The sequence below is a fragment of the Lissotriton vulgaris genome, chromosome 6 (genome assembly GCF_964263255.1).
Source record: "Lissotriton vulgaris chromosome 6, aLisVul1.2, whole genome shotgun sequence".
In the NCBI taxonomy this organism is placed as follows: Eukaryota; Metazoa; Chordata; class Amphibia; order Caudata; family Salamandridae; genus Lissotriton; species Lissotriton vulgaris.
In genome coordinates, this window is record NC_141694.1 from 1,533,936,690 (window position 1) to 1,533,964,115 (window position 27,426).

The 27,426-nt window shown below is 45.2% G+C and overlaps 1 protein-coding gene across 1 annotated transcript in view; it reads left to right on the forward strand.

Annotated features, from left to right (window-relative positions):
- The window catches only part of SLX4IP (SLX4 interacting protein), a 616,355-nt gene that overhangs the window by 178,682 nt on the left and 410,247 nt on the right, over positions 1-27,426 (forward strand). The window contains exon 3 of the mRNA XM_086925435.1: positions 14,272-14,361. Coding sequence (XP_086781561.1) covers positions 14,272-14,361 — 90 coding nt within the window. The remainder of the gene's footprint in view (positions 1-14,271; positions 14,362-27,426) is intronic.

The following is a 27,426-nucleotide window of genomic DNA, read 5'->3' on the forward strand; positions in this document are numbered from 1 at the left end:
ACTCTTGCCCATTTGGAAGAAACTTTGAAATCTTCTGGCTCAGAGGCTTCCATAGCTCAGAATATGTACAACCTGACAAGTGTAAGGAGGAATCCTCAGAGCTATACTTCAAGGAGACTTCAAGCATGTAAATCTATGGCAGATCCAATACTGGAAGAGAAAAAGTTACTTATCTGTGCCTATAGTTCTCCATATTTAGTTTCTTTCTTACACTGATACACAGCACTCTCTCCTATCCTAGTCTATGTGGTTATAGCATGTTTATACATTTTACTTTGAAAGGCAGAGCTACAGGAGACTCTGTGCCAAAGCCTCTTTCCCTAGAGTCCAGAGTTTAGGCCACATAATGAAGGCGAGGGACTGCACATAGTGCCTGGCTAAATCAATAGTAAATTATCTCATATCAGCGCTGTTGTTTAACAACTGACTACTGAAGATTTCTATACTGACCACAGCATATCATTTAAGCGTGTGATTTTTTTAAGGCTGCTATGCTGGAGAACTGTGCTTAAAAAGAAGTAATTTTGTTCGTATCATCTCCATTAGAAAACAAATGGCACAACACTGTAACATAACATGAACCCCTGTAGACCTCGCAGTCCGGGAGGCCCCTGAGCTCCAGGGGGCCGTCAGCAAAAGTGGTAGGTGGTAGGCTGTACTTTGCAAGGAGGGGCTCTAGTTTTGTTGCGCCACTGGCACAACATTCCCATGTTTAATTCTAGTCATCGTATTGCAGGAGAGTGATTCAAGTATGGTTCAAGGTATATATAAATCAATAAAGATGCACATTGGGTCAGAAATTCTCAAAGAAGTTTAAAATGATCATATGCCTTCAAATATTTAAACACTGTTTTCTTTCTTTTCATCCAGCTGAAGTTTATTCTTTATTATGCAAACACTTGCCACCAGCCCCCTGCATGCAGTGGTATCATTGCAATTAGAGGGTAAATCAGCCAACTTCTTGTGTGCGATGACAGTGCTACAATAGCCCGAATACATTTGCTATCATGTTATGTTATGTTATGTTATATTTAGATTTGTATCGCGCACTGTTAGTCAAGACTGTCCTGGCGCGTAGGGGAACAACATGAGTGTAAGACAGACAAGGTAGCTAGGCCGCTTGTTGGAAAAGATGCGTTTTGAGTAATTTTTTTAAACTATTCAGGTTCGTAGTGTATCTGAGTAGGTCAGGTAAATCATTCCACATGGTGGCTGCTCTAACCGCCAGGGAATCACCCCCGAGGCGCACCCTTTTGAATCTGGGGACCACTAGACGTCGGAGCGTAGCTGAACGAAGCTCATGAGTTGGCTGGTAGAATGTGAATCTGGCCCTCAGATAGGATGGACAGGGGCCATGTAAGGCTTTGTGAGTCAGTACCAGAGCCCTAAAACACACTCTTTGGGCCATGGGGAGCCAGTGAAGCTCACGCAGCTGTTTACGAACACTTAACCTCCTGGGTATATCAAAGAGGAGTCTCACTGCCGCGTTCGGAACTACTTGCAGTTTGCGTATCAGAAAGTCAAGGGCGCCGATGTATAGGGATTTTGAATAATCCAGGCGTGAGAGAATAAGTGGCTACTGCCTTCTTAGCAACTTGGGGAAGAAGTGGAAAAAACTTCCTGAGGGTCGCCAGGGTGCCAAAGCATGTTCCCGCCAACCTCATGATTTGATCGCGAAAGCACAGATCCGCACCAAACCAGATCCCCAGGTTTTTTGCTATCCCGCAATCTCCCTTAGGACAAGGTGTATCTTTAGGCCAGTGTGAATCCTTAAAGTCCACCGGGAATTGTCCGTACTAGAGAATCTGAGACTTATCCTCATTGCACTTAAGGCTGGCCTGGGCCAGCCAGGCAAAGACAGCGGACAGGCACTGTTGGGCTCCGACCGTACCAAAGTCGCTTCCTTCCCAGGTGAAGAGAAGTTGGGTGTCATCGGCATAGGCCATTATTTTGGCACCCAAACTTTCTGCCAAATAAATAAGGGGGGGTCATGTAAACATTAAAAAGCAGCGGGCTCAAAGTTGACCCCTGCGGGACACCTGTTTCCACTAAAACGTTTGAAGAGTGGTGAGGAGGCATCCATACTTGCTGGAAGCGGTCCGTAAGAAATGACATAACCCAGCATAAAGCTGTGCCCGAGATGCCAATATCAGACCGCCTGGAGAGTAGCTGGATGTGGGGTACCGTGTCGATCGCGGCAGAGAGGTCCAATAAAATTAGAGCCGCCCTGCCGCCCCCATCCAGACATACCCTTATGGCCTCTGTAACTTCCACAAGCGCAGTCTCCGTGCTAAACGAAGTTCGGAAGCCAGATTGGGTGGGATGTAACGCCCCCGAAGACTCCACGAACTTCTCCAGCTGTCTGAAAACGGCCTTCTCGCAGACCTTAGCCAGAGCTGGGAGCAAGGAAATAGGACGGTAATTGGAGGGGAGAAGGGGGTCAGCCGAGGGTTTCTTAATCAAGGGGAGGAGCTTAGCCTGTTTCCATTGGCGGGGCATCACACCTGATTGCAGTGAATCGTTGACCAAGGCCACCACCATAGGAGCAATAACTTCCGCCACTCCACTAAGGACCCTTGCTGGACAGGGATCCACAGGGGATCCAGATTTTAATGATTTTAAGATGGCCAGCATATCTTTCGTCTCAACTGGATCAAAGGTGTTTAGGAATTGGGAAGGGTTATTACAGTCCTGGACCGCAGGAGTGGGAGAAGACCAGCCCGGGCGGGTCGCTTAAGGCTGGCCTGAATGTTTTCGATTTTTTCTATAAAGAAAGTGGACAGCTTTTCACATCAGCCAGGAGAAGAGGGTGCCGAGGAGGTTTCTGCCACTGGGGATGTAAAGCTCCGTACTATTGCAAAGATTTCTCTGCTATTATTCTTAGCCTTGGAGATTCTAGCCGCAAAAAAATCACCTTTGGCAGACTTGATGGCGGCATAATACTCTTTTTGTGCTGCTCGGAGTTCCATCTTGGCTAAGGGACAATAGTCCCGTCGCCAGGCCCGTTCCTTGGACTTACAGCCAAGTTTTAAAAATTTTAAATGCTCCGTATACCAGGGAGAGGAAGGGGAGTTTCTAGAACGCCGATTTCCTAGTGGTTGGGGGAGTGATTCAATAGTAGAGCTCAGCCATGTTGAATTTTTTTTCGACTGCTCCCTCTAGATTAGTGGCCATGGTGGGACAAGATTGCGCCAATGCAGTGTTCAGGGCGGGGATGCTAATTTTAAGGGGGGGAGGGCCCAATGCTCTTTTCCCGATATGCGTGGACTACCAATGTCCCAGGTAAAGCAGACCAAAAAGTGGTCCGACCAGGTGACAGGGCGCGGAGCTTCTAGTGACAGACTGAAGTTGGAGTAGACAATCATGATACATGCGAATGGCTCTTTTTCCATGTATCACTTGTACTAGCCTCAAATTGTATATTTACATTACAAAAGGTCCAGTGATTAGTAGCTATACGAACAACTGACTGTGAATGTATTACGTTACAACGCATGCCTTTACAATGCAGTTTTTACACTGCAACATCCCTTACAACGCATACATTTACATTGCATGCCATTACAATGATTTTTTTTTAACTACATTTACAACGCATTCCATTACATCGCGTTATACCTTTACAACGCATACCATTACATTGCATTTAAGGTAAGTGTTGGATAGTGTAGGGGTAAAAATTACTATTCTAACTCCAGGGGGTGCAAAAGTAGGGTAAGTGTTGGATAGTGCAGGGGTAAAAATTACTATTCTAACTAACAGTAGGGTAAGAATTGGATAGTGTAGGGGTACTATGCGTGGTAATGGTATGCGTTGTAATGACATGCGATGTAATGCATGCGTTGTAGTGACATGCATTATAGTGACATGCAATGTAATGGCTGCGTTGTAGTGACAAGCGTTGTAAAGGATGTTGCGATGTAATGACTGCGTTGTAAATGTAGTGCAATGTGATGACTGTGTTGTAAAGGTTATTTCACACTGACTGCATGTCTTTTTAAGTCAAGACTGGGACAACAGGATCATTTTGTAATTATGTAACTAGATTACTAGTTTCCTCGTTTTTAGGTCGAGGTAATATCCGGTCTGCCAAAGGCAGACCGGAAGTCCGCGATTTAATGTTACTTAGTGGGACTATTTGTCCCGCCTCAGTTTTTGCCTCTCTCCCATTGGCTGGTTTCCTAAACGGAGGCCAGCCATTGGAGGAGAGAGCCGTCCCTCCGAATAGGCTCCGTCTTTTTTGGATTTGGGGGCGTAAGTTTTGCTGTTCTTTAGACAGTGACGTCGTCCGTCACTCAGGACAGCAAAACCACGCCCCCATTCCGAAAAAGACGGAAGCTTGAGGCCTCCATTTTTTTTTTTTATCGTCTGCCGGTGAGGATCGTCTTGTTTGGCATTACCGCTAACAGTATCACGTTTGCGCATTGCATTTTCTTTTAATTTTGGATCGTGATGGTAATATGTCTTTTGTTAGGAATGCTTGTTAATCTTTTTCTGAGGAGGCGGGTGGAAATCTAAATCGGGAAAGAGAAAGAGGCGGTGCGAGCCATCTCTTCTAGGCGCTGCAGGCGGTTCTCGGTTGGCTTCCCGATAGATGTACTAATTGCTCTAAATGCATTTGCCATCGATCTGCATTGCAGTGCCCCTCTCCGAGCCTGTGCCAGAATGAAATGCCCGAGCTGCTGCAATCAATTCCGTCTGCATCGTAGAAACTGGAGAGGCAGCCAATAAGAGCCCGTCTGATAATGGTTAGGCTAAACTGGCGCGAGGCCAATAAAAAGGCAAAGAAGGCTGTAGAAAACTCCTGTGATTGCTGTCTATTTCTGTCCACCATCATGCCACGCCCATTCCGCTGTCTCTTCCACCGAGCGGGCCTCTGTTGTTGTTCTCTACCGTAGTCTGGACGTTTATCTCTATTACGTTTATTCAAAAAGTGCTGATGTGAGTTTGTACTTCGAACCACAACCGAATGGTGAAGGACCCTCTTTGGAAGTGGGTGTTGAATCGACGTTTCATGTTGTTTCTTAAGACAGCGTAGAACATAAACTGGACTATGTTCTGCCACGCCAACGATGTGACGTCACACTATGTGTAAGCAGTAGCAGGGAAGCGACACCGCGTCCTCTCCGTGTGAGATAACTGTGATGTCACACTGCGTGTTGTTAAGTAGCAGTGAAGTGTGTGTTGTTAAAGTCCAAGTTACAGTGCATCTTATTCTATGGCACAACGATGAAATGACAGTAAAATTTATTCAAAGAACGTTGAGGTCACCTGTGTTTTTTGCATGGTAGTGGCTGAAGGAAAGCCCTATTTTTATTTCGTATCGTACAAAGTCGAAATTACAACGTGTACCTTATTAGTTAAAGTAAGCGCCCTACAAATGCACGCAAGATAACATAACAAAATAAAATAAATACCGCACCGTGTCAGAGAGGGTTGAGAACAAACAGCCCGTATTTTCAGTTCGGCAGTAGAGCTCGTTGAAGTGACACCATTCAGATCTGCACAACATACGTCTGAAGTTACAATGTGTTTTGCTCGGTTGAGAGACCGACATTAGAATGCATTCTGCTCTATTTCAGATAATGTTATAATCTATTTTACTCGATAGCCAAGGATGTCGAAGTGACCCTGTATATCTATTTGGTATCGGAAACGGTTGATGTTGCATTATATTTTGATCAATAGCAGAGAGTGACGAGGTGACCCTGTATATATTGCATCAGAAAACTTTTAGTTTCAATATATTTTGCTGGTGGCTGAGAATGTTAAAGTGACCCTGCATGTTCTTATATATATATATATCACGTCTATTTGTGATTAAAGTCTAGAATGTACCATCCTGCAGGTTAACCTACCCACATTTGAACGCACCTCTGCATCATGTGATATATAACAAATTAATTAATGCAAACTTAATTGTAGGCTATGCCTCCTATAAAAGATTCTGTGTGATGCTTCTTTGACCACGCCCCTTTTAAAGGCCCCCACTTTTTTAATCACAATTTAAAGCAGGCGCTATGGAGGCACTTCTTGCTCGCAGTAGGGCCCGATGCACCCATGCTTCGCTAACTTAGGATTCTGCTGTGACAAAATAGTTTTTAATTGTCATGCACGACCCCTGCATTGTGATCTTTTTCCTGTGCCTAGTTTTTCTTGCCTCTGTGTGGCTCTGTGTGTGTGTGACTCTGTGTGAGGGTGGCTCTGTCTTTGTGAGGGTGGCTCTGTCTGTGTGAGGGTGGCTCTGTGTGTGTGTGTGGGTGGCTCTGTGTATGGGTGGCTCTATATGAATGACTGTGGGTGGCTCTGTGTGGGTGGCTCTGTATGTGTGAATGGGTGGCTTTGTGTGTGGCTCTGTGTGTGGGTGCAAATGCAAAATGTCTCGCACTCTCTCACTACCTCACTCTCTAGCTCACAACTTCACTCTCTCTCTCTCTAACTCACTACCTCAATCACTCTCTATCTCACTACCTCACTATTTCTATCTCACTAACTCACTTTCACTCTTTCACTACCTCTCTCTCTATCTCACTACATCACAACATCACTCTATGCTTATATCTCACTACCTCGCAACATCCATCTCCCTCACTACCTCACTCTTTCACTACCTCACTCTCTATCTACCTCACTCTCTCTCACTACCTCACTCTCTCTATATTTCAATACCTCACTCTCTCTCTGCTAATGCAATAGGTATCACATATGCAAACAAGCATTGGAAATGCAATAGGTCTCGCATTAGGAAAGTTTGAGCTATTGGTATTGTAAATGACACTCTTTTTATTTATGTGTTGGTTTTGAAAGAAGCAAATTTAATAGCTTTCTCAGTTACAATGTCAATAGTTTTAACTTTTGCAGATGTGACACCTATAGCATTTGTAATGCAATGTGTGTTGTATTTACGTGACATAGATGTATTGATATTACAAATAACAATGGCTTTTAATTTTGTAAATAATTAATACTTAAATAAAAGTTATTGTAATTTATAATGGCAATAGCTTAAACGTTTGTAAATAACTTTTGTGAAGATTATGTTCAGTGTATTTTATTGTGACGAAAATCCAAGAACATTGCATTTGCACCTACACACACACAGAGCCACACACATATAGATGTGGTGGTGGCGGATCTGGGGGATATGGTGGTGGTGGATGTGGTGGTGGTGGTGATGGTGGATGTGGTGGTGGATGTGGTGATGGATGTGGTGGTGGATGTGGTGGAGGTGGTGGATGTGGTGGTGATGTGGTGGATGTGGTGGTTGTGGATGTGGTGAAAGTGGTGGTGGATGTGGTGGTGGATGAGGTGGCGGATGAGGTGGTGGATGTGCTAGTGGATGTGGTGGTGGTGGATGTGGTGGTGGTGGTGGATGTGGTGGTGGATGTGGTGGTGGTGGATGCGGTGGAAGTGGTGGTGGATGTGGTGGTGGATGTGGTGGTGGTGGTGGTGATGGATGTGGTGGTGGTGGTGGATGTGGTGGTGGTGGATGCGGTGGTGGTGGATGTGGTGGTGGATGTGGAGGTGATGGTGGATGTGGTGGTGGATGTGGTGGTGGTGGTGGATGTGATGGTGGATGTGGTGGTGGATGTGGTGGTGATTGTGGATGTGGTGGTGGATGCGGTGGTGGTGGTGGATGTGGTAGTGGTGGATGGGGTGGTGGTAGCAGTGGATGTGGTGGTGGATGTAGTGGTGGTGGTGGTGCATGCGGTGGTGGTGGATGCGGTGGTGGTGGATGCGGTGGTGGTGGATGTGGTGGTGGATGTGGTGGTGGTGGATGTGGTGGATGTGGTGGTGGATGTGGCGGTGGATGTCATGGTGGATGTGGAGGTGATGGTGGATGTGGTGGTGGTGGGGGTGGTGGATGTGGTGGTGATGGTGGATGTGGTGGTGGTGGTGGTGGATGTGGTGAAAGTGGTGGTGGATGTAGTGGTGGATGTGGTGGAAGTGATGGTGGTGGGTGTGGTGGATGTAGTGGTGGTGGATGTAGTGGTGGATGCGGTGGTGGATGAGGTGGTGGATGAGGTGGTGGATGAGGTGGTGGATGTAGTGGTGGATGTGGTGGTGGTGTATGCGGTGGTGGATGTGGTGGTGGCGGATGCGGTGGAAGTGGTGCATGTGGTGGTGGTGGTGGATGCGATGGATGTGGTGGTGGTGGTGGATGTGGTGGTGGTGGATGTGGTGGTGGATGTGGCGGTGGTGGATGTGGCGGTGGTGGATGTGGTGGTGGTGGATGTGGTGGATGTGGTGGTGGTGGATGTGGCGGTGGTGGATGTGGTGGTGGTGGATGTGGTGGTGGATGTGGCGGTGGATGTCATGGTGGATGTGATGGTGGATGTGGTGGTGGTGGATGCGGTGGTGAAGTGGTGGTGGTGGATGCGGTGGTGAAGTGGTGGTGGATGTGGTGGTGGATGTGGATGTGATGGTGGATGTGGTGGTGGATTTGGTGGTGATGGTGGATGTGGTGGTGGATGTGGTGGTGGTGGATGTGGTGGATGCGGTGGTGGTGGTGGATGCGGTGGTGGTGGATGGGGTGGTGGTGGATGGGGTGGTGGTTGTAGTGGATGTGGTGGTGGGTGTGGTATGTGGGCCCAATCAACCTGTTCTCGTCTGCAAAACGAATACCTCATACACCACTATTGCCTCATACACCAGCTAAATTTGCACTGAAAATGATGACATCAGGAAATTATTAGTCAATGGACCACAGCCGAGCACCCACCTAAAATCTTTAACAGTTACCCGAATGGAAGTGATTAAGAACACCTGCTTGAGTTAAGAACTTTCATGCATTCAACTACTATATACCACCAAACCTGTGCAAGTCGAAGGTCCACGATAGAACATAGTGTGAAACAAAGTCCCTCAGTACTCCTCATTCACTCTAGCCGTGACTTGTCAGTAAGAGAGGACTCAATAAAAATAGTATACCTTTCTGCAGTGGTGGTACGGTATTCGACCACTGTAAACTCCAGTGATGGTTTCACAAAAGCAGCCAAAAAATCCAATGTTGCAATGTCACAGGACCGGGAACTGGACCGAGGGAGTTTAAAAGTATACGCCAGTATCTACCACTTAAAGTTCAACTATCTTAACATGATTTAACCCCGGAAGGAGGCATGTTCGCATGAATCACACAAGTTCAAAAACATACCCAACTTGACACAAGTCACAAACAAAAACTTTCAAAACTAGAAGACCATTTCAAGCTACCAACGCTGTCATAACCTAAAGAAAAAATTATCCAACCTCACACCATTCTTTTAGCACCCATCAACAAATTAACCAGGTCAACCTTGACCTAACCACCTCCACAGATATTCATGGCCCAATTGACAAAAACATCTTATAATAATTGGGTTGGTGTGCTTCTCCCAACCTGGCAAGCCAAGCCATTAAAAGCATTAAAAGTCAGGGCCTCATGACATCGTAAGCACCAAAGGTAACAATCAAAACTATGCATCAACTTCAAGACTCACCACTGCCACTAAAACGTACTATACCAGAGTTTAAAAACTGCACAGTCTTCATCGATTTCCACCACAGGCTTTCAAAACCTATAGAATGGGCCACTAAAAAAATAGATGCCTGTGCAGCAACAACATTTTTGCATTAAATCGGAAATGCTGCCTTCACAACATAATCGATGAATCTGAGGCATAATTTACAGATCTTTTACCAAAAATATGTCTGGCTCAGAGCAAGCAAACAGTTTTCACTACTGTGAAGTTAACGGAATGCCCTCAGCTGTAGATTGCTTTATTCAGGCTTTTAAAGAGGTGAACATATTGCCCTGATAGTGTAACAATCCCCATTTAATGAACTGAGGGAATGGTTTTTGTCTGCAGCAGGAAATAAAGGTCTTAGGTATTTATAATGAATTAAAAACGGATGGCTAGAATGATCCCTTTACTATGATTTTTTGTTTCACTATCAAGGCAGAGTCATGCTGACATCATATAAACGTCATTCTCAGGGCGGTATTTATTTCAACAAGGCACTCGTACTTTAGAAGAATCACAAATATTTTTCAGCTTTAAAGTCTCCTATCTTGAGCCCTAAAGTGCATGACATACAAATAGGACACATGCCACACTGATCCGCTGAGTTGTATTTAATGGGAAGTTTGAAGCACAAATTCTGTATTAAACTGGCTTTCCCTGCTTTGAGGGGCGTGTCAAACAAAAGATGTGGACGTTTACAGGGGCATGGCCCAAAGTACAAACAATAAACATATGCCAAACGATATAACTGATTTCACTGTGCAAGGATTACACTTCACCACACACTTCAATGTGCATAGCGCAAATGCGATTTCAATGCTTTCACTGTGCAAGGCACACACTTAACTGTGCATCCCGCGCATTTGCAAAGGGCCGTTTATAACTCGCCTCGACATTCGCGCATTCGTCGGCGTTACCCTTCAAACATTAACGCCTTCATGGGATGACATCCAAAAAGGGGCGCGCCTTCCATAATAATACAGTGCCACAGGGGGCAGGTTTACAAAAAGGGCCGCCTATCATTCGCGTTGCTTCGCACAGCCCACCAATCACGACACACAATGATTAACACACCCACGAGTTGCGATACAAAAATATAACAAATGTTTAACCATTTGACAAACAACAACGTTGTCACAGGGGGAGGAACGTAAACAAATAGGCGCCCATTTCTTAGACAAGAAAGCCAATCGACGGAACATGAACGAGACTTTACTCACAAGGCTCCGAATAATTACGTATGCTCCGGACAAAATTTAAAACTTAGACAAACATTTTCGAATTTCAAACACTCTGCGTTATCAGTGGAACACTGCCAGTACTTGCGCCGATAAAACAAAAAAAAAGAACATTAGTAAAGGGATCGAAAACGTAAACAAGGAAAGCCCCTTTCACAAACAAGCAATTTCAGGCCAAAACATCTGAGCGACCACTGTAACACTTGCTGCACTTGCAGCGCAAATTACAACATTTGGGAAACAACAACATTCGCACACAGGGGGAACACTCTCAAAAAGGACAGTAAAACAAAATTAGGTGTGGCTCAATGAAAACTTGCGGATGAATTCAACACACATTACTACGCAAAGAAAAAGTAAAGGTAACACTGAATATCGGCCATCCCCGGACAACGTCGGGACGAGCTGCTAGTATATATATATATATGTATATATATATATATATCAATCAGAAAAACAGTTGCAATCTGGGCTGTGATTGTATATCATATCTGTAAAGCCACTGAAATGTGATGGTTATGTTTAAGACTGCACTCGGCACAGCAAAAGTCAAGTTTGCCCACAATAAAAAAAAAAAAAAATTACATTGAAAACCACATGGCAGACGAATATTAGTAATGTTGTGTGCGTTCTTAAACATAATGGGGGAATTTTAGTGCTTTTATGCGTTTGAGCCTTAAACATAACTGACTTTGGGACTGTGTTTTTCATAGAATTTCACTTTTTTTAATTCTCTTAATTTTCAATTCCTGCTGCTCATTGTCTTTTTTAAAAAAAATGTTTTTATTGGTTTCCAGCAAAATATGCAAGTGATTTTTTGGTGGCAATCTTATGTGAAGCATTACAATAGTAAATGCTTAAGCAGCATAGACAGGGTGTCAGGGTATGCCATATATAATGAACTTAATGCAGCAGTGAAATTATACGCCTTTAGTTTCGCAGGAAAATACAAAGAAATGTAATTTTCATTATTACAATATACAACAACTAAACTGCTATCTATAAAAAGATGTTCGATCACGTCTGTCCAACTCATTCTTAGTTTCAGCCATTGGTGGGCCGGGGTATGGAACCACATGTGTACCTGGATGAGTGTAGGGGAGGTGAGGGGGCAGAATCACGCCCGCAACCCGACCCAGAACACTTCTGCACTTTGTCTTTGGCTGTGCACAGTTAGGCCTGCAGCCAGACCTTGCTCCCGGCCCACTGTGGCTGCCCAACCCACAGTGTGTGCACAGCCCGCCATGTACAAGTTCTGTGTGCACACTTTGGTCAGGCACTGTGCCTAACCGTTTTCGGCTGTGTGCAGCGGGGGTTGGTTACAGGACTTGCATTGACTTGCACTGGGTTTAATTTGCTAGCTGCAGAATTTCATGCAGATTAATTCAAACGAGCCAAAGTTATTAGTGAAAGAATCTCTATTTGTCCTCCCATGTATTGGCCCGACCAATCCCTGGGATGACAATTACTGGCCCCCCTCTCTTGGCATCCCCCCTCGCCCGGTCAGCTCTGTGAAAAGCCTTGGAGTGGTCATCTCTGATGATCTATCTATGAAATCGCAGATCTCGGCTGTAACATCTTCCTGCTTCTTTCAGCTGCGCAGGATCCGTAAGATCTGTTGATTTCTTACCAGAGAGGCACTCATATTAGTCATCCTGGCTTTGGTCATTTCCAGGGTTGACTTTGCAAACATCCTATATGTGGGGATTCCTGCCTACCAGCTCCAAAGACTCCAACTAATCCAGAACCAGGCCGCACGCTTGGTGTTCCACCAACCCAAACACCAGCATGTTTCCCCTCTTTTGAGGAGCCTTCACTGGCTTCCAGTGGCCAAACGGTGTTCCTTCAAACTCGGATGCACTATTTTTAAATCTCTTCATAACCGTGCACCCGCTTTCATCTCCTTCAAGCTAAAGCGGTATCTCCCAACCCGCAATCTCCGCTCCTCTGCTGACAATCTTCTGTGCATTCCATCCAACCGCCGTAAGAAACATGACGGCCTTCGCTTCTCTTTTCTAGGTCCTTCCTTTTGGAACTCTCTCCCTTCCTCCTTTCGTCACTGCCCCTCCTATGAGCTTTTCCGAAAGACTTTAAAAACTTATCTCTTCAAAGCTGCCTTTGAGTAAACCACCTTCCCTGGTCCGCTATGTCTGTTATGAGCGCCAAGAAACCGTTTCGGTGTACGTGCGCGGTATAAGCTTTTTAACATAACATAACATATCATTACCCGTTCACCCCGATGAATCAGCTCAAAACTTGACATAACCAACAGTAAGCTAAAAATGCTTAACGTTAGCCAAATCATCAAACAATGCCAAATGTATTAGCAGATGAACACTTCTCTAACCACCATGAAACCCCCACCCAGCTTTGTCAGGCCTATATGAAACTGAGAAAAACAAAAGTAAGCTAAACATGCTAAGGCTTTGCCAAATTTGTACAGATACATCAGATGACATCCAAGTTACTAGTCCATGAAAATTATTTTGGGAAACTGATTTTCACAAAACCTAACCTACCTGCACTGGTTACCATGTGCTAACTGCTCTCTACAAAGATTGATCAAACAGCGTCACAGTTATAAAGTTGCCCGCTCCTCTTATGTATGGATAGAGAGAACACGACTTACCATTAGAAATCTATTCCTTTATAGCTTCTGCCTAATGTTGTCCACATTCATCACACAGTGCCCAACATATTGGCAAATTGACGCTCTTTTGCCCCCACCCTTTACAGATATGCACAAGTTTCAAAATACCAGTTGTAATCTGAACTACTGTCTGCCAAATTCCAGGCATATTGTTCAAAGGTGTTGAAGTTGTAAGTAAATTAACAGATGGCTTTTCAACTGACAAGTTCTACAAACGTGTTAACCTATTCATGCTCACACAGCACCTTTTTTTCAAAAGCTTAGATCTAAAAATCTACTGAACAGTTTTACATCAAATTATAAAAGCACGCTTTTTGAGTTAAGTTCTACGTTCATGCCAACTTTGTAGTAAATCTGTTTAGCACAATTTGCTCTACCTTTCTGCAAAATTTCCTACGGTAGCTAAAATGGGAAATCATATTGGTTTTTTAATCTCCCCATAAAATGTTTCCCCTGTGGGCGTTTTGTCACAAAACGTGGCATGTCGAAACGTACCTGAGTAAATAGATTTTTGCTAAAGTTCGTGCAAATCTGCTCACCGTGTCAAAAGCCATAAGCAAAACTGCCTTTTCAATGGAAAGACCGTCCGACACTAGACAATTAATACATTTATATGCCTAAATATGTTATATACAATATATTGCAGCTACCGTTCTCTCTGTCTACTCAACCTGCTGTGTTTCTCCTATGGGTGATTGGAGTGGGGACAAGGTGCAGACAGAGTGTGAAAGCGTGCCTGCGCCTGCTAGGAGCACATTGTCACCTGTGGGGCTGCAGTAATGAATGTCACGAGGAGGAGCCTGCCTAACATGGCTTCCGCCTCTTGTCTCTCAGACTTGCGCCTCACAGCAGCTTGTAATGGGACTCTTTTGTTTTGCAGTGTGGGAACTTCGCCGTGCTGGTGGATCTTCATGTTTTGCCTCGAGGCTCCAGCACAGACACCAGCTGGTTTTCGGACCCTGAGAAGGAGGTACAACAAAACCATTTCAACTTCAAAAGCGCGTAGCTGCAGGGAGGGGGCTCGGCCGCACTGATCTAGCGGCTCGGATGCTATTTTCATTGTTAGGCTGAGAGCACTCCGGGTTATGCCTAACCCCTAACTACTCCTCTGGGACTATTAGTTCTGTGATGTCTTCTGTTTTCCTTTCCTTTACTTAATGACGGCTTTGGTGTCGGCCTGTTTGATAATAGCATGTGAATCCTCGTCGTTCTGACCTTTTTGGAGCGTTTTTAATTGAGTCCGTGCAGGAGTGTGTGCGGAGGTCCAGTTAAGGTACAAACTTTAAAGGTGCTCAGCGGAAACACTGCCTTTAGAAAATGCACCCGTGTTTGATTTTCGCCTAAAAATGATGACTTCATCTGCTGTGTTTGCTATTGTAACAGTTCTGTAATACAGCAAGTCTAGGAACTTTAAGTCCAAGAAAATGTATGTGATTCTTTCAGGCAATGTCTGGCATTTGTTTTTCAGGATGTTTTGATTGCAGGGCATCTACAAATGTTTTTAAAAGTGGCGAACCTACTTTAAAGGGGGAATTTTATTTCTCATATTTGTATTGTAATTTTGTATATTTGAGTTAATGTAGTAAAGAATGTGTTAATTCAAGCAAAAACAGGGTGGGTTTGGACTTTGCAAATTCATGCATTACAGTGAAGAGCGCCGTTCTTTAGTGCTGTGATGCTCTTATTAAATGGTAGTCGCGCAAGGGATCATTATGCTACATTTGTAGTCGCGTAGTTAGTTCAGGACTTCATATTACGACATTGATGATGGATGAACCGGCAGGAACTGTTAAATAAAGACCAGTATTCACAGTTCAGCGCACATAGTGCTTCGTATTTACCTGGGGAGACTTGAATATAAGCGACTTGAATCAGTAGGTTCTCCATTCCATTTGCCAGTTCATTGGTTGAAACCAGCATGAAGTCGTCTCCTCCACATTCGGTTTTGGGATTGACAGTGTTCCTGTTACTGAGATTATTGCACGCTTGACCATGGCCACGATAGAATGCATGGTGAGGGGAACCTTCCTTCCTTTCACGTTTGCCTGCAGGAAATTCACCTGGAGGAGAAAAGCTGCAATCTTGATGTGAGCGCGGACTGAACGTCCACGCCACCTAAGTAGGATAGCTCAGAAGGATAGTCTTCTGAATGCATCCTCTGGCTCGCAATTAGTACTTTGGCCTGAGCAAACATACAACAATTATTAGTTATTTGATGGGGGTGTACGATGTAACAGCACTCCCAATAATTACAATTAAAGATCTTAAATATCCAAATAAATGTATAAAATAATTAATAGTATGCAGCCTCCTCCTCCTGCCTTTACAAAGCAGTCATTACAATGGAGTAAAGAACTATGCAAGTATTTCCAATGCTGAGAAGTACCACAAGAGTTTTTTTTATGGTACTTTACAAAGCAGGTACGTAATTTTCTTAATGGTTTTAAGTGACAACTATATATATATATATATATATATATATATATATATATATATATATATATATATATATATATATATATATATATATATATATATATATATATATATATATATATATATATATATATATATATCCTGCACAAATGCCGAGGCACACCAAAAATCAGTCCAAATCTGTATGGTAGGCAGTAATCAATATAGTAAACAGAGGAAGTCCATACGTCGATCTTTTTTCTCCTGTATATTCTTTATTTCATTTCAAAATCTCATTAAGCATAAAACACTGGCAGCCGACACGTGTTTCGTCTGGAAGAACTTTTTCAAGGCAAATAGAAACTGCAGAGCAGTAAGTAACTCCAAGATCCATGTATTAGAGGTAATCGTAACCGCGAAACAGTTTTAGAACGTTGTAATAACCTGAATGACAGCTTTTTTTCTGTAGTTTCAATCAAGAGAAATTCCCCAGTATAATGAGATGCACAATAATTGTCCGTTCCCGTGGTTGGTATATGGTCCTCTCCTGTTAGAACAGGACAGATAAACCTGTTGTGTTTAAGATGTATCGCTACGTGTGCTATGTAGAACAAGCCCCATCAGTAATCATCTGGTTCCAGCACCACAATCTAAACACAATCCACTTTGCGGCTCTGATAGGCCTGTAGTGTAGGGAACGGGCAAGTATCCTCTCCCGCTACCTCAATTCCACCAAAATGGCCTTGTTAAGCCTTTACCGGCGGTGGCTCTGTCCGCGTCGTGACCCGATTTGCATAAGTAAGCCCAGATCCTAGTCTCCTCAATTGCATCTATCTATTGCCACCTCTGAATGATTTGGAGATCCAGTGTAACACACTACAGGTCAGTTTGGTAAGGTCTACCTGGTAAACCGACCTGATGTAGCAAGCTGTAGGATAAGTATCATATGCATTGTTGATGGCTTGCAGGTGTTGTAACATGCACTTGTGTACCGTAGGTATGGTACTCCCTATCTACATCTTCAGGCATAGATAAAAGAGAACATAAACCACAAATTCTGTCTTGCAAGTCATGGGGTGTTTAAACCTGAAGTATTCTCTTCCATTTATATCCAACTCTGTAAAGTTGATTCCATGTTCATATGCCTTACATCTCTTACATCTGGTGAAACCTGGCTTGGCTTTCAACCAGTGTTCCTTCTTCTAGTTTATCAAATTACTAACCAACCTGTCCTTTATTGACACTGCTCTTCTGTATGTTATCTGTTGTTTCTTCCCAACCTCTGTGCCAATAATAGGATCCTTATGGATAAAGTTCCAGTGTTTGTGGAGAACCCTTCTCAACTCATTATGTTGATAACTATTGGTAGCTATGAACCTACATTGCTGTTTTTCCATATGTCTCGATTTTTTTAAGACCCAAATAGATCAATCTTCTGTGTGCACCAAGAAATTTGATATTGTGCAAGTTGTAGTGCTTCATATGGCTACCCTCTAGCTTCACGCCTACTGATTGTGTGTTTTTGTGCTGTATCAAAAGTCTCCTGCATGCTACATATATGTCTGGTGTGAATCAGTTCACCATAAGGTACGCTTCTGGTCAAAGTTGCTGGATGTAGCAGCCGGCATGTAATGTAGTGTTGCCCACTGTTTCCTTTTGAAAGACTGTTGTGGTCATGCAAATTCTTAAGCTGACTTGATTTCTCCCTTCCATAACACAAACAGGTCATCTGAACACCTGACCTATAAAATAATACGTTCTGACCATTCATGCATGCTTGGGTCATTGAGCACCTACTCTTCCCACCAGCCCATATGCAAATGAGGGTAGTTGGGGGTGAAGCAGGTGCCCATCGCCGTGCATTAGAGTTGTTGGACCAGTTAACTGTTGAAGGAAAATATGTTATATGTCAAACACCATTTGATCAGTTCCAATGTCATTACATTATGTGTAAAAAAAACTTGATCGGTCTAGCTTTCAGAAAATGCTTCACTGCATTCAGTCCATCATGACGTATACTTGTATTTAATAAGGACACATCAAGACACATATTAACATGTACTCTTCCCACTTTACATCAAAAACTCTCTTTAAAAAATCAGAGGTACTCTGATTAAAAGATGGTAAATTCCTAACCAGCGATTATAGAAAATGATCTATGTATTTTGAAACATTTTCAAAAAGACAACCTATTGCCAATATTATAGGCCTCCCTGGAAGCCTATCCCTATTCTTATGAATCTTAGGTAGTTGGTAGAAAACTGGTAACTTAGGACAGTCTACTTTAAAAAAAAATATTTATCCTCATTTAGGAAACCTTCATCATACCAATGTTTCAGTTCTCCAAAAAAAGCTCTCTTTGACATTCATGTACTCAACTAGGGTGATCTTCTTATAGCAAGTTAAATCATTAAGCTGTGAATAAGCTTCATTCAAATACATATCCAAAGGACACAAGACCGAGAAGTGTGGCTCACTGGTTAGAAGCGGCAGACCCTGAAGCAGAGATCAGGCCAGGGTTCAATTCCCGACGCGGCAGGGTCTTGGGCTTAATGTCCGCAGACTCGATAATTTTCTCGCCTCGGCGCCTACTCTAATCATGGGTCCCACGCTGCAACTCTGGGCAATAGCTTGCTTAATCTCCACAACGGCCCCTACAACGCTGGGATGCCTGGCTTCACCTTGGGGGTGCCCAGGAGGGGCATCTCACAGGGAGAGCCAGGAAGGGTTCCACAGCGTTATACAGCGCCGGGACGCCCCGTTGCTGGGGCAGCTGTGCTTTTTACAAGTATACTTTATTTACATTTACATTTACTTTCCTCCTTTGTCCGAGGCTTTCATGACAGAATCTTTTTGGCTTTCCATTTATCAATCACTTAATTAAATTTTCTCTCATGTATCAAACATGCGGATCTGTTCTGACAACTCTTGTTTGTCATTCTCTTTAACTCGGACACCACAGCTTCTGCAAATTCATTTATATTATCATGTGAAATTACTGGCACAAATTTTGATTTTGGTTTAAAAGGGATACCATCTCCTACAGCGGCCTCTATTTGTTGTTCACACAGGAATTCCTGATCCCTTAATTCATTACAGTGCACCCTGTATAGATAATGTTAATGTTAATGTTAAGGGGGTGCTTTTATAGCGCACGGCTACTCCAAGGAGTGTCCCGACGCTGGAGGAGCCTCACAGGTCCAGGGTGGAGGAAAGGGACGAGTGATAGAGCGTAGCTCAGAAGGGGCAGTTTATTGCATGAAAAGCAGGGTCTTCAGATCTTTCCTGAATGCCAGCAGATTGGAGCTAGATCTGAGAGAGAAAGGAAGAGCGTTCCACAGCCGGGGAGGCAAGATGTTTGAAAGAGCGCCCCCCACAGCGAGCACGTCGGATCACAGGAGTGACTGCCCTGGCCTGGGTCGAGGAGCGCAGGGATCTAGAAGGACGATAGAAGCTGATCCATTTCTGGAGATAGCGGGCACCTGTACCATGAAGGGCTTTGAAGGCTATGGTCAGGGCCTTGAAAGTGATCCGCTTCTTAATGGGCAGCCAGTGAAGGGTTCTAAGGAGTTCACTGGCCCTGGCCCTGGCTCTCCTAGTGAGGCCAAAAATGGCCCGGGCCGCAGAGTTTTGCACAACCTGGAGGCGCGCTAGGAGGTAGTCCGGAAGACCTAGGTACAGGACGTTGGAGTAGTCTAGGCGCGAGCCAATCATGTCCTGCACCGTGGTCTTTCTGTGCTCTAAGGATAAGAGCAGCAAGAACTTCCTCAGCATCTTCAGGATCGCAAAACATCTGCCGGCCAGGCCCGACACCTGGGCCCTGAAGGAGAGGCTGTTGTCAACCTGGATACCCAGATTTTAGCAGCCCCTGAATCGCTGGCAGGAGGGAACATGGCGGCAGGCCACCACTCTTTCCATCTGGGGTCTGGGGGGCAGCCGAAGAAAAGCACTTCGGAGTTACACGTGAGGCTGTTACGACTGAACCAGTCAAACACAGCCCCAAGGCAGCCCCGAATAGACGCCCCGTCGAAGTCGTGACCCCAGTCGCAGGTGAACAGTTGTGTGTTGTCGGCGTACGACACGATCTGGGCCCCAAAATCTTCCGCGAGTGCCGCCAGAGGGGTCTTATAAATGTTGAAGAGAGAAGGGCTCAAAATTGAGCCCTGTGGAAATCCAACCTCCAGAGGCGGCATCGCGGCAGAAAAAGGTGGGGCCCAGATAGTTTGCTGGTGGTTGGAGAGGAAAGACCTAAACCATCTGAACACCGTCCCCCTTAGACCCACCTCCCAGAGTCTAGAAAGGAGGCAGTTGTGGGGGACGGTATCGAAGGCTGCGGAAAGGTCAAGCATCACCAGCATAGCTTTTCCTCCCCTGTCCAAGGTTTTTTTAATCGCTTCGGTGACCTCAAGCAAAGCTGTTTCATTGCTCAGATTAGAGCGGAAACCAGACTGTGATTTGTGTAGTATATCATTCGTCTCTAGAAAGTGGGACAGGGTAGTATGGACGTGTTTCTCGACCTCTTTCGCAAGTGCTGGCAAAAGGGAGATAGGTCTGTAGTTGGCATGGGATTCAGGGTTCAAGTTGGCTTTCTTAAGCAGTGGCAGAATGAGTGCCTGTTTCCAGGGCTGGGGGACTTCACCCGTGTTGAGCGAGAGGTTGAGTATCGGGTTAATGAGGTGGTTAAGGGTGGGGCCCATTTGCGCGAGGAATTTGGCCGGACACGGGTCGAGCGGTGAGCCAGATTTCAGATTAGAGAGGAGATCTAAAGAGGACTGTAGGGACAGCGAACGAAAATTCCAGAGGGAAGGGCCCGCCGAGGTCGGGGAGGGATCGAGAGACCATGAAATGGGAGTGTTGCGCGTATTAGAGGTACGAAAGGAGGTCTGGATAATACGAATTTTGCTGGCAAAAAAGTCCGAGAGTTCGGAGATCCAGGACTCCGAATGCGAGGTTTTGGGAGTGGACCAGGGAGGGGAGAAAAAATCCTTGACTATCCTGAAAATTTCTTTGCAGGAATTAGAAGCGTCATCTATTCTGCTAGCCAGATAGGACTTTTTGCCAGCGGTGATATCGTGGTGATAGTCTCTAATCATTGCCCTGTAGGTTTCCTTAGAGCTGGCGTCATAGTGCTTACGCCATTTCCTTTCGGCTTTTTTACATTGCCGTCGTTTGTCGGCAAGTGCCGGGGAGAACCAAGGGGCAGAAGATTTCACCGATAGTGCCCTAGGAGGTAGGGGGGGGGGCTAGGTCGGCAGGTCGTTGGGTCAGCCAACCATGCAAGAGCTCAAGGTCTGTTTCCAGAGAGCCTGATAGCAGGCATGGGTGGGTCTCTAAAGCCTTCAACAGCATAGCTGGGGAGACCCGATGGAAAGCTCTGGAGGGAAGCGCTTCACGCCACTGTCCGCTATCTACGCTCTTCTTTTTAAGAGGGATCTCAAAATCCGCTAAGAAGTGGTCGGACCACAGGACAGGAGCGATGGAGGTCAGGACTACCGGGACAGTAGAGAAGATTTGGTCTAGTGTATGTCCTTTACAATGTGTAGGGGACCGAAGGTGCGAGATAAGCCCTAAGGATGAAATGATATCGTTGAGCTTAATACTGTCCGGGTCATCCACCTTGTCCATGTGAATATTAAAATCGCCAAGGAGCAAACAGTGTTTGGACCTGAGACATAGTGTGGAAATCATGGAGTGGCGTTCTTCAAAAAAGTGCCCATTGGGCCAGGGGGCCTATAGACCAACAACCCTATACATGATTGCTGAGGTGATAGGGAGAGGGAAAAGGCAAGAACTTCACACCCAGTGATGTTATCCAAAGGAAGAATAGAGCATGCAATGCGACTGTCATTAACCAGGGCAACACCACCCCCCTTCCCACTGGCTCTGTCTTTTCTATAGATAACATGGCTCGGGGGGATGGCAGTGGCAATGTCAGGTCCTGCTCCGTCACCCAGCCATGTCTCTGTCAGGAACAGACAGTCTGCTCTGGAGTCTATCAGTAGATTGTAGACGTCAAGCGCGTGCTTGCCTAAAGACCTCGTATTAAGCAGTAGGCACCTTGTACTGTTGAGCTGAGGATTAAGGGAAGCAATACGTCCCTGGCCTGGTTGCCAGCCACAGGCCGAACACCTGTTATTAGACCGAGACGGTTTGGTAAAGACCTTAGAACAGTTACAGTTAGTGTGCATCAGGGAAAAAAGGTCATCCCTTGTATATTTTATCTTCCTAGATCCTCACCCGCCCAACCGGGCCCGCGCCCGGCCGCCTCCGGGACGCTGACGGGAGCAGACGGGCTTTCCTTCGGCGCTCCTTAGGCGCCTCTGCTGCGCAGAGGGGAGTGCACTTAGTTTTAAGGCGTCGCTGGCCGTCCGGCGCGAGTCAGCACCACTAGACTGCCGCCCGTGAAACTGCCTACCCCCAAGATGGCCGCCACAGAAATGCGCGCCTGCAGGTCCCAGAGTATCCCCCAGCACCTCGATGTGCTGTCTGGAAGGCTTGGGAGACTGCAGGCAGGGCAGCGCGGCGCGAGCAAGGATGGATATATGGTTATATTCATTCACTGAAAAAACAACAGGTTTCAGGGACGTTATAGTTGGGCATTAGCATTTTAAAAACCTTAGAAATTCCAGCTGTTCACATTGCATGGAGGCACATTCAAAGAACAGATCCAGAAAACGTTTCTTCTCCGAAGGGCACACCGAGCGATGATTATAAAACATGTCTGCCCTCCCGAGGAAAGCCAGGGTGGCTTTTACATATTCTATTGATGTGGTTTTGTGCATGTGGTCAAGAGTTGAACAATCCAGCAAAATCAACCTGTAAAGCTGTAAACCTTCCCCAGTCCATATCTTAACCCAACAAAGCAGTGACCTGAAAGCTATAAGATCATTAATGTGTATAAGACCTAGCTCCTCGTGAACCAAGTAAGTTGGGGTGCTTTGCGGCACCCGCAAGATCCACCTCAAAAATGTGTTTTCTGCTTTTTGGCTCTTATCCACCTGCCTGTAGCCCCAAACTTCTCTTCCATATAACACCTTGGAAATGCACTTAGACTGAAAAAAGTTTAATTAAGGTAGCCGGTGACCACAAACCCAGCCGATCAGCAAAGCTGGCAACAGCCCCTGTAGTCTTGGCCATATCTCCGGTTTTGCTCTCGACTCGAGGCTTCCAGCTCAAATTACCATAAAATGATACCCCCCAGGTAAGGAAAGGCTGGGACCTTAGCTAGAATGTAGTTTCCAACCCTAAATGTTTTGGAACGTGTGGACCGAGAGCCAGTTACCAAGACATATCCCTTTGAAACGTTAACAGCCAGGTCTAAATTATCCATATACATGGTGAACCTGTCAAGCAAGGACTGCAGTCCCACTGCAGTGCGTGCCATGAGCACCACATCATCTGCATACAACAAGACCAGCAGTGATCTTGTACATACCCTTGGGCAGTCAGTCAACCTGCGCTGAGACCAAAGCTGGTTCCAACCCATTAATATAAAGAGTGAACAAAAAAGGCCATGTATGCAACCCTGGTGAACTCCCCTACTAGTAGCAAAAGACTCCGAAAGCTCCACCCCCTGAGAGTGCCTCACTGCAGCAGTGGTTCTGGCATGAAGATTCAAGAGGAGAGAAACACTTTCTGGGTCCACCCCCATCAACAGCTGCAAATCCCAGAACTTTGTATGGTTTACCCTGTCAAATGCAGACATGAGGTCCAAAAATGCTAAATGAAGCGAGCCAGACTGAGCAACAGTGTACTTGTTTATAATTTAATATAAATGAACACACTGATCAATGGGCGACCTACCCGGCCGAAAACCATATTGGACCTCGGACAACATATTATATTCATCTGCCCACAACAAGATCATATTTAATAAAATCCTCCCAAGTACTTTACCAAAAGCATCTATGAGCGATATTGGATGGTAACACTGTGGATTGTCTATGTCCCCCTTTTTCAAAATTACAACAGGCTTTGCCAAACCATCTAGTATGATCAGAGGTTGAATTAATTGCTGGAACTGTAAGCCGGGCCGACACCTTCTATGCAATCCCTGCAAATGCATTTAAAATCTCCTCATCCTAAAACTGTCCCAGACCATATCTGCCGGGGCTGAGTATCTATTTATATCCCAAAATTGAGTCATCCATTCTTTCATCCTTACAATATAATCCTCTTCTTTCAACAAACCTCTCTCAAATGTCCATGTTGAGTTAGCTTTTCCTGCTTTTTGTGTCGTTGCTAGGCTTAATACCAACGGGTTATGATCCGACATTATTCTTGGGAGACATTCTATTTTAGCCCTGCTGACTAAAGAGCTAGAGATAAAGAAGTAGTCCAGTCGAGCTACTGTTTGATGTGGCGCTGAATAAAAAGTACTACCAACGCCTAATGGATTAAATTCCAGCCATATATCCACCAGCGCATTATGTCTAGCGAGGTTTTGTACAGCTTTATGCACCTTTTTTTTCCTTCCCTGATATATACCTCCACTTGCATCTAATATTCCATTCAGTCCATTGATATTGAAATCCCCACAACAGATCACTGGCTCTGGCCACAAGGCCAACTCCCTATCAATAAAATCTAATAATGCCGGGTCATCTTCGTTTGGACCATATAGCGAGACCAAAGTGCATCTTCCCATAGCTGTTTCTATGTCTAGTATCACCCATCTTCCATCAGAATCCTCTTTTTTCTTTTTAATTTGGACTACTCCTTTTCTGGCCAGAACTGCCACCCCCTTGTTTCTTCCCTCTTGCCCTGTGCTAGCAAGAATCTCAAATCCCATTTGGCCAAGTAGGAACTTTTCATCAGCTGCTATGTGTGTTTCCTGTATACAGGTTATATCTATTTTCCAGTATCGCAGCAATGAAGATAACTTCTGTCTTTTTTCCATATTATTCAGCCCACAGATATTGATCGACATTATCCTAACTGCCATAGTTCTAGCTTAGGATTTGCCAGCCCCACATCTACTTTTTTGTCTTTTTCTATGCATTCTTTAAGTGCTACACTCCAAACTTTACAAATCTGTATTATTTTACACCACCACCTTTCTCCCATGACTTCTTCCCTTCCCTCTCCCCCCCCCTTTGGAGCCCCCCGCCCCGAAAGCTCCCCCCCTGTGACAGGCAAATAGGTCATCCCTGACCTATGCGTGTCCGCTTAGCACTGTAGAGTCGCCACCCCTCCCCTGCCCTCTTATCACCTACTACATTATCCTATCAGGCGTAGTCAGGTATCCTTAATTATTTCCTTCTGGCCCCCCTTTGTTCTTTTAGTTCTGTCAAAAATTCTCCCGCTTTTATTTCAGAAAAGAACATTCTAGTACGACCTGCTACTATGACCTTCAATTTCGCTGGAAACATTAAATATGCCTCTGCTCCATGGGACTGAAACTCATTAATCAGCTGTCTTAGCCTCCAACGCCTCTCCACTGTTATGTGACAAAAGTCAGGTCTCGCAAAGAAAGTTACCCCTTCCACCGATTTTTTGGCATCAGGCCTGGCTCTCTCCATAAGTTCTTGTCTTGCCAGGTAGTTTCCAATAAATACTAGCATAGCCCTGGGTAGCGTTCCCGAGCCTTCCTTATGATTTTTTCTTACAAAGAGTGGATACCTATGGGCCCTCTGCACCTCTTGTTCCCAGTTCCATGGTACCTCCGGGAATGCTCCCTTTATCAACTTGACCACAAAGCCTCTGGGATCTTGGCCTTCAATCCCTTCCTCAATTCCCAGGAGTCTGGCATTATTGCGTCTCTGGCGATTCTCCAAATCCTCCACCTTCCACTGTAATCTTCCATGGCCTTAGTCTGTCCCTCTTTAGATGCTTGCCACTCATTTACTTCGTCTTCTAAGCGGCCAGTTCTTTCTTCCACTTCGATGACTCTTTCCTCCACCTCTTCAAATTTTTTATTTATTTTCCTAATTGAGGCTTGGATTTTTTTTGTGTCATGCCTGGCCCTTCGGCTTTCAGCCCTTGCCTCCATTTGTATCTGTTTCAGTGTGGCAAACATTAAATCCAGCTTCCCTCCATCGTTTTGTGTCTCTTTTTCATCTTCCTTATATATACTAGAGGTAGCGGAATAGTCCCATACTAGCCTTTTAGTTGTTCCCCTATGCATGTTCTGGGGAGAGCCTGCTCTTCTAGCTGCTGTTTTGCGCTTCTTTTGCGTGCCTCTCCCTCTAGAAGTGTCGCTATCCTCAGAGCTTGAGAGTGGGCCTGATAAGTCTCTTTCCTCCTCGCTACTTGCTAATGTTGACTCAGATTCTGACTCTGTTTCCTCTGGGATAGAGAAGAACCCATCGCCATCAGCCCCTTCAGCCCCTTCAGCGCAAACCGCCCCTGCCATATTGCCATCGTATGTCCCCTGTGCAACATTCTCTTTGTCTTTGGCTTGTAGCTGCTCTTCCCGAATTTCATCTTCTACCTCTTTAAGGGCCTCGAGCATTTGCCCTGTATTTGATATCTTACCCCCACTGCTTGCCTCTCTCACCTCTTGAGCCGAGTCGTGGTCCTGTAGCTCCAGCGTCTGTTCTTGATCCAAAGCGCCGCCGTCTGACTGTGCCTGCGCTGCTGTCTGACGCTCCGCCGGAGGCTCCGCGGGAAGCGTGAGCTCCGTAGATTCTGGTTGCTTGGCAACGCTTTGGCTTGCGTCCTCGAGGACGTTCTGAGCTGAGCCTGCGGGCGGCATGACTGGCGCGTCTTGCAAAGTTCCTGGCGATCCAAGGCTTCCCGGTGCCTCCGCCCTCACCCTGGCACCAAAAGCCTCGGACACTGAAGGCTGCCGATACACGGTATCGTTTCTCTTTCTTTCCGCTGCATCCCGTGTCACTGGCGCGTTGCTAGCGCTTCTCATGTCTTTATTTTGGTTCAGCATTTTCTCCTAGTTTTAAAGCGGGAATAAGGGGAGAGACACTGAGCTATACATTACGAAGAAATAAAAAAGAAAAGGAAAAGGTGGAAGAGGAAATTAGAACTTTGATCGAGCTGGAAAAAATGCTATTAGATGCAATAGAAAGACAAGAGCCCATCGACCAGATTTTAGTGGCTATAGAGGCGCAGAAGGCGGAAACAGGGACCACCTTGGCACAAAAAACAGCAAGAAAATACCTAGCAAATAAAGAAAAATGCTATGAATATAACGAGAGGGTGGGGCACTTGCTTGCAATAAGAACTAGACAAACGTTAGCTGCAGGCGAGATTAAAGAAATTAAGGACGGCAATGGGGTAATCGTTAATAAAGTTGAAGAGGTACAGGAGGTGTTCAGAAGATTTTATGAGAGGCTTTATGAGCAGGATAAAAATGATGGAGAGATAGAGTTGAAAAGCCTGGAATATCTAAGGGAAGGTTTACAAGAGGGATTGAGTATAGAAGAAAGGGACAAATTGGATATGCAGCTAACGGTGCAGGAGATAAGGGATGCAATATTCAGCTTACCCTCTGGCAAAGCAACAGGCCAGGATCAGATCCCGGTAGAATTTTACAAAACTTTTTGGGAGGCACTAGCTAAAGATATTTGGTCAATCTGCTGCTTGGCACAGGGAGGCAGAATAGTTCCTCAATCTTGGGCGGGCGCTGAGATAATTGTCATATTAAAAAAAGATAAACCCCCCA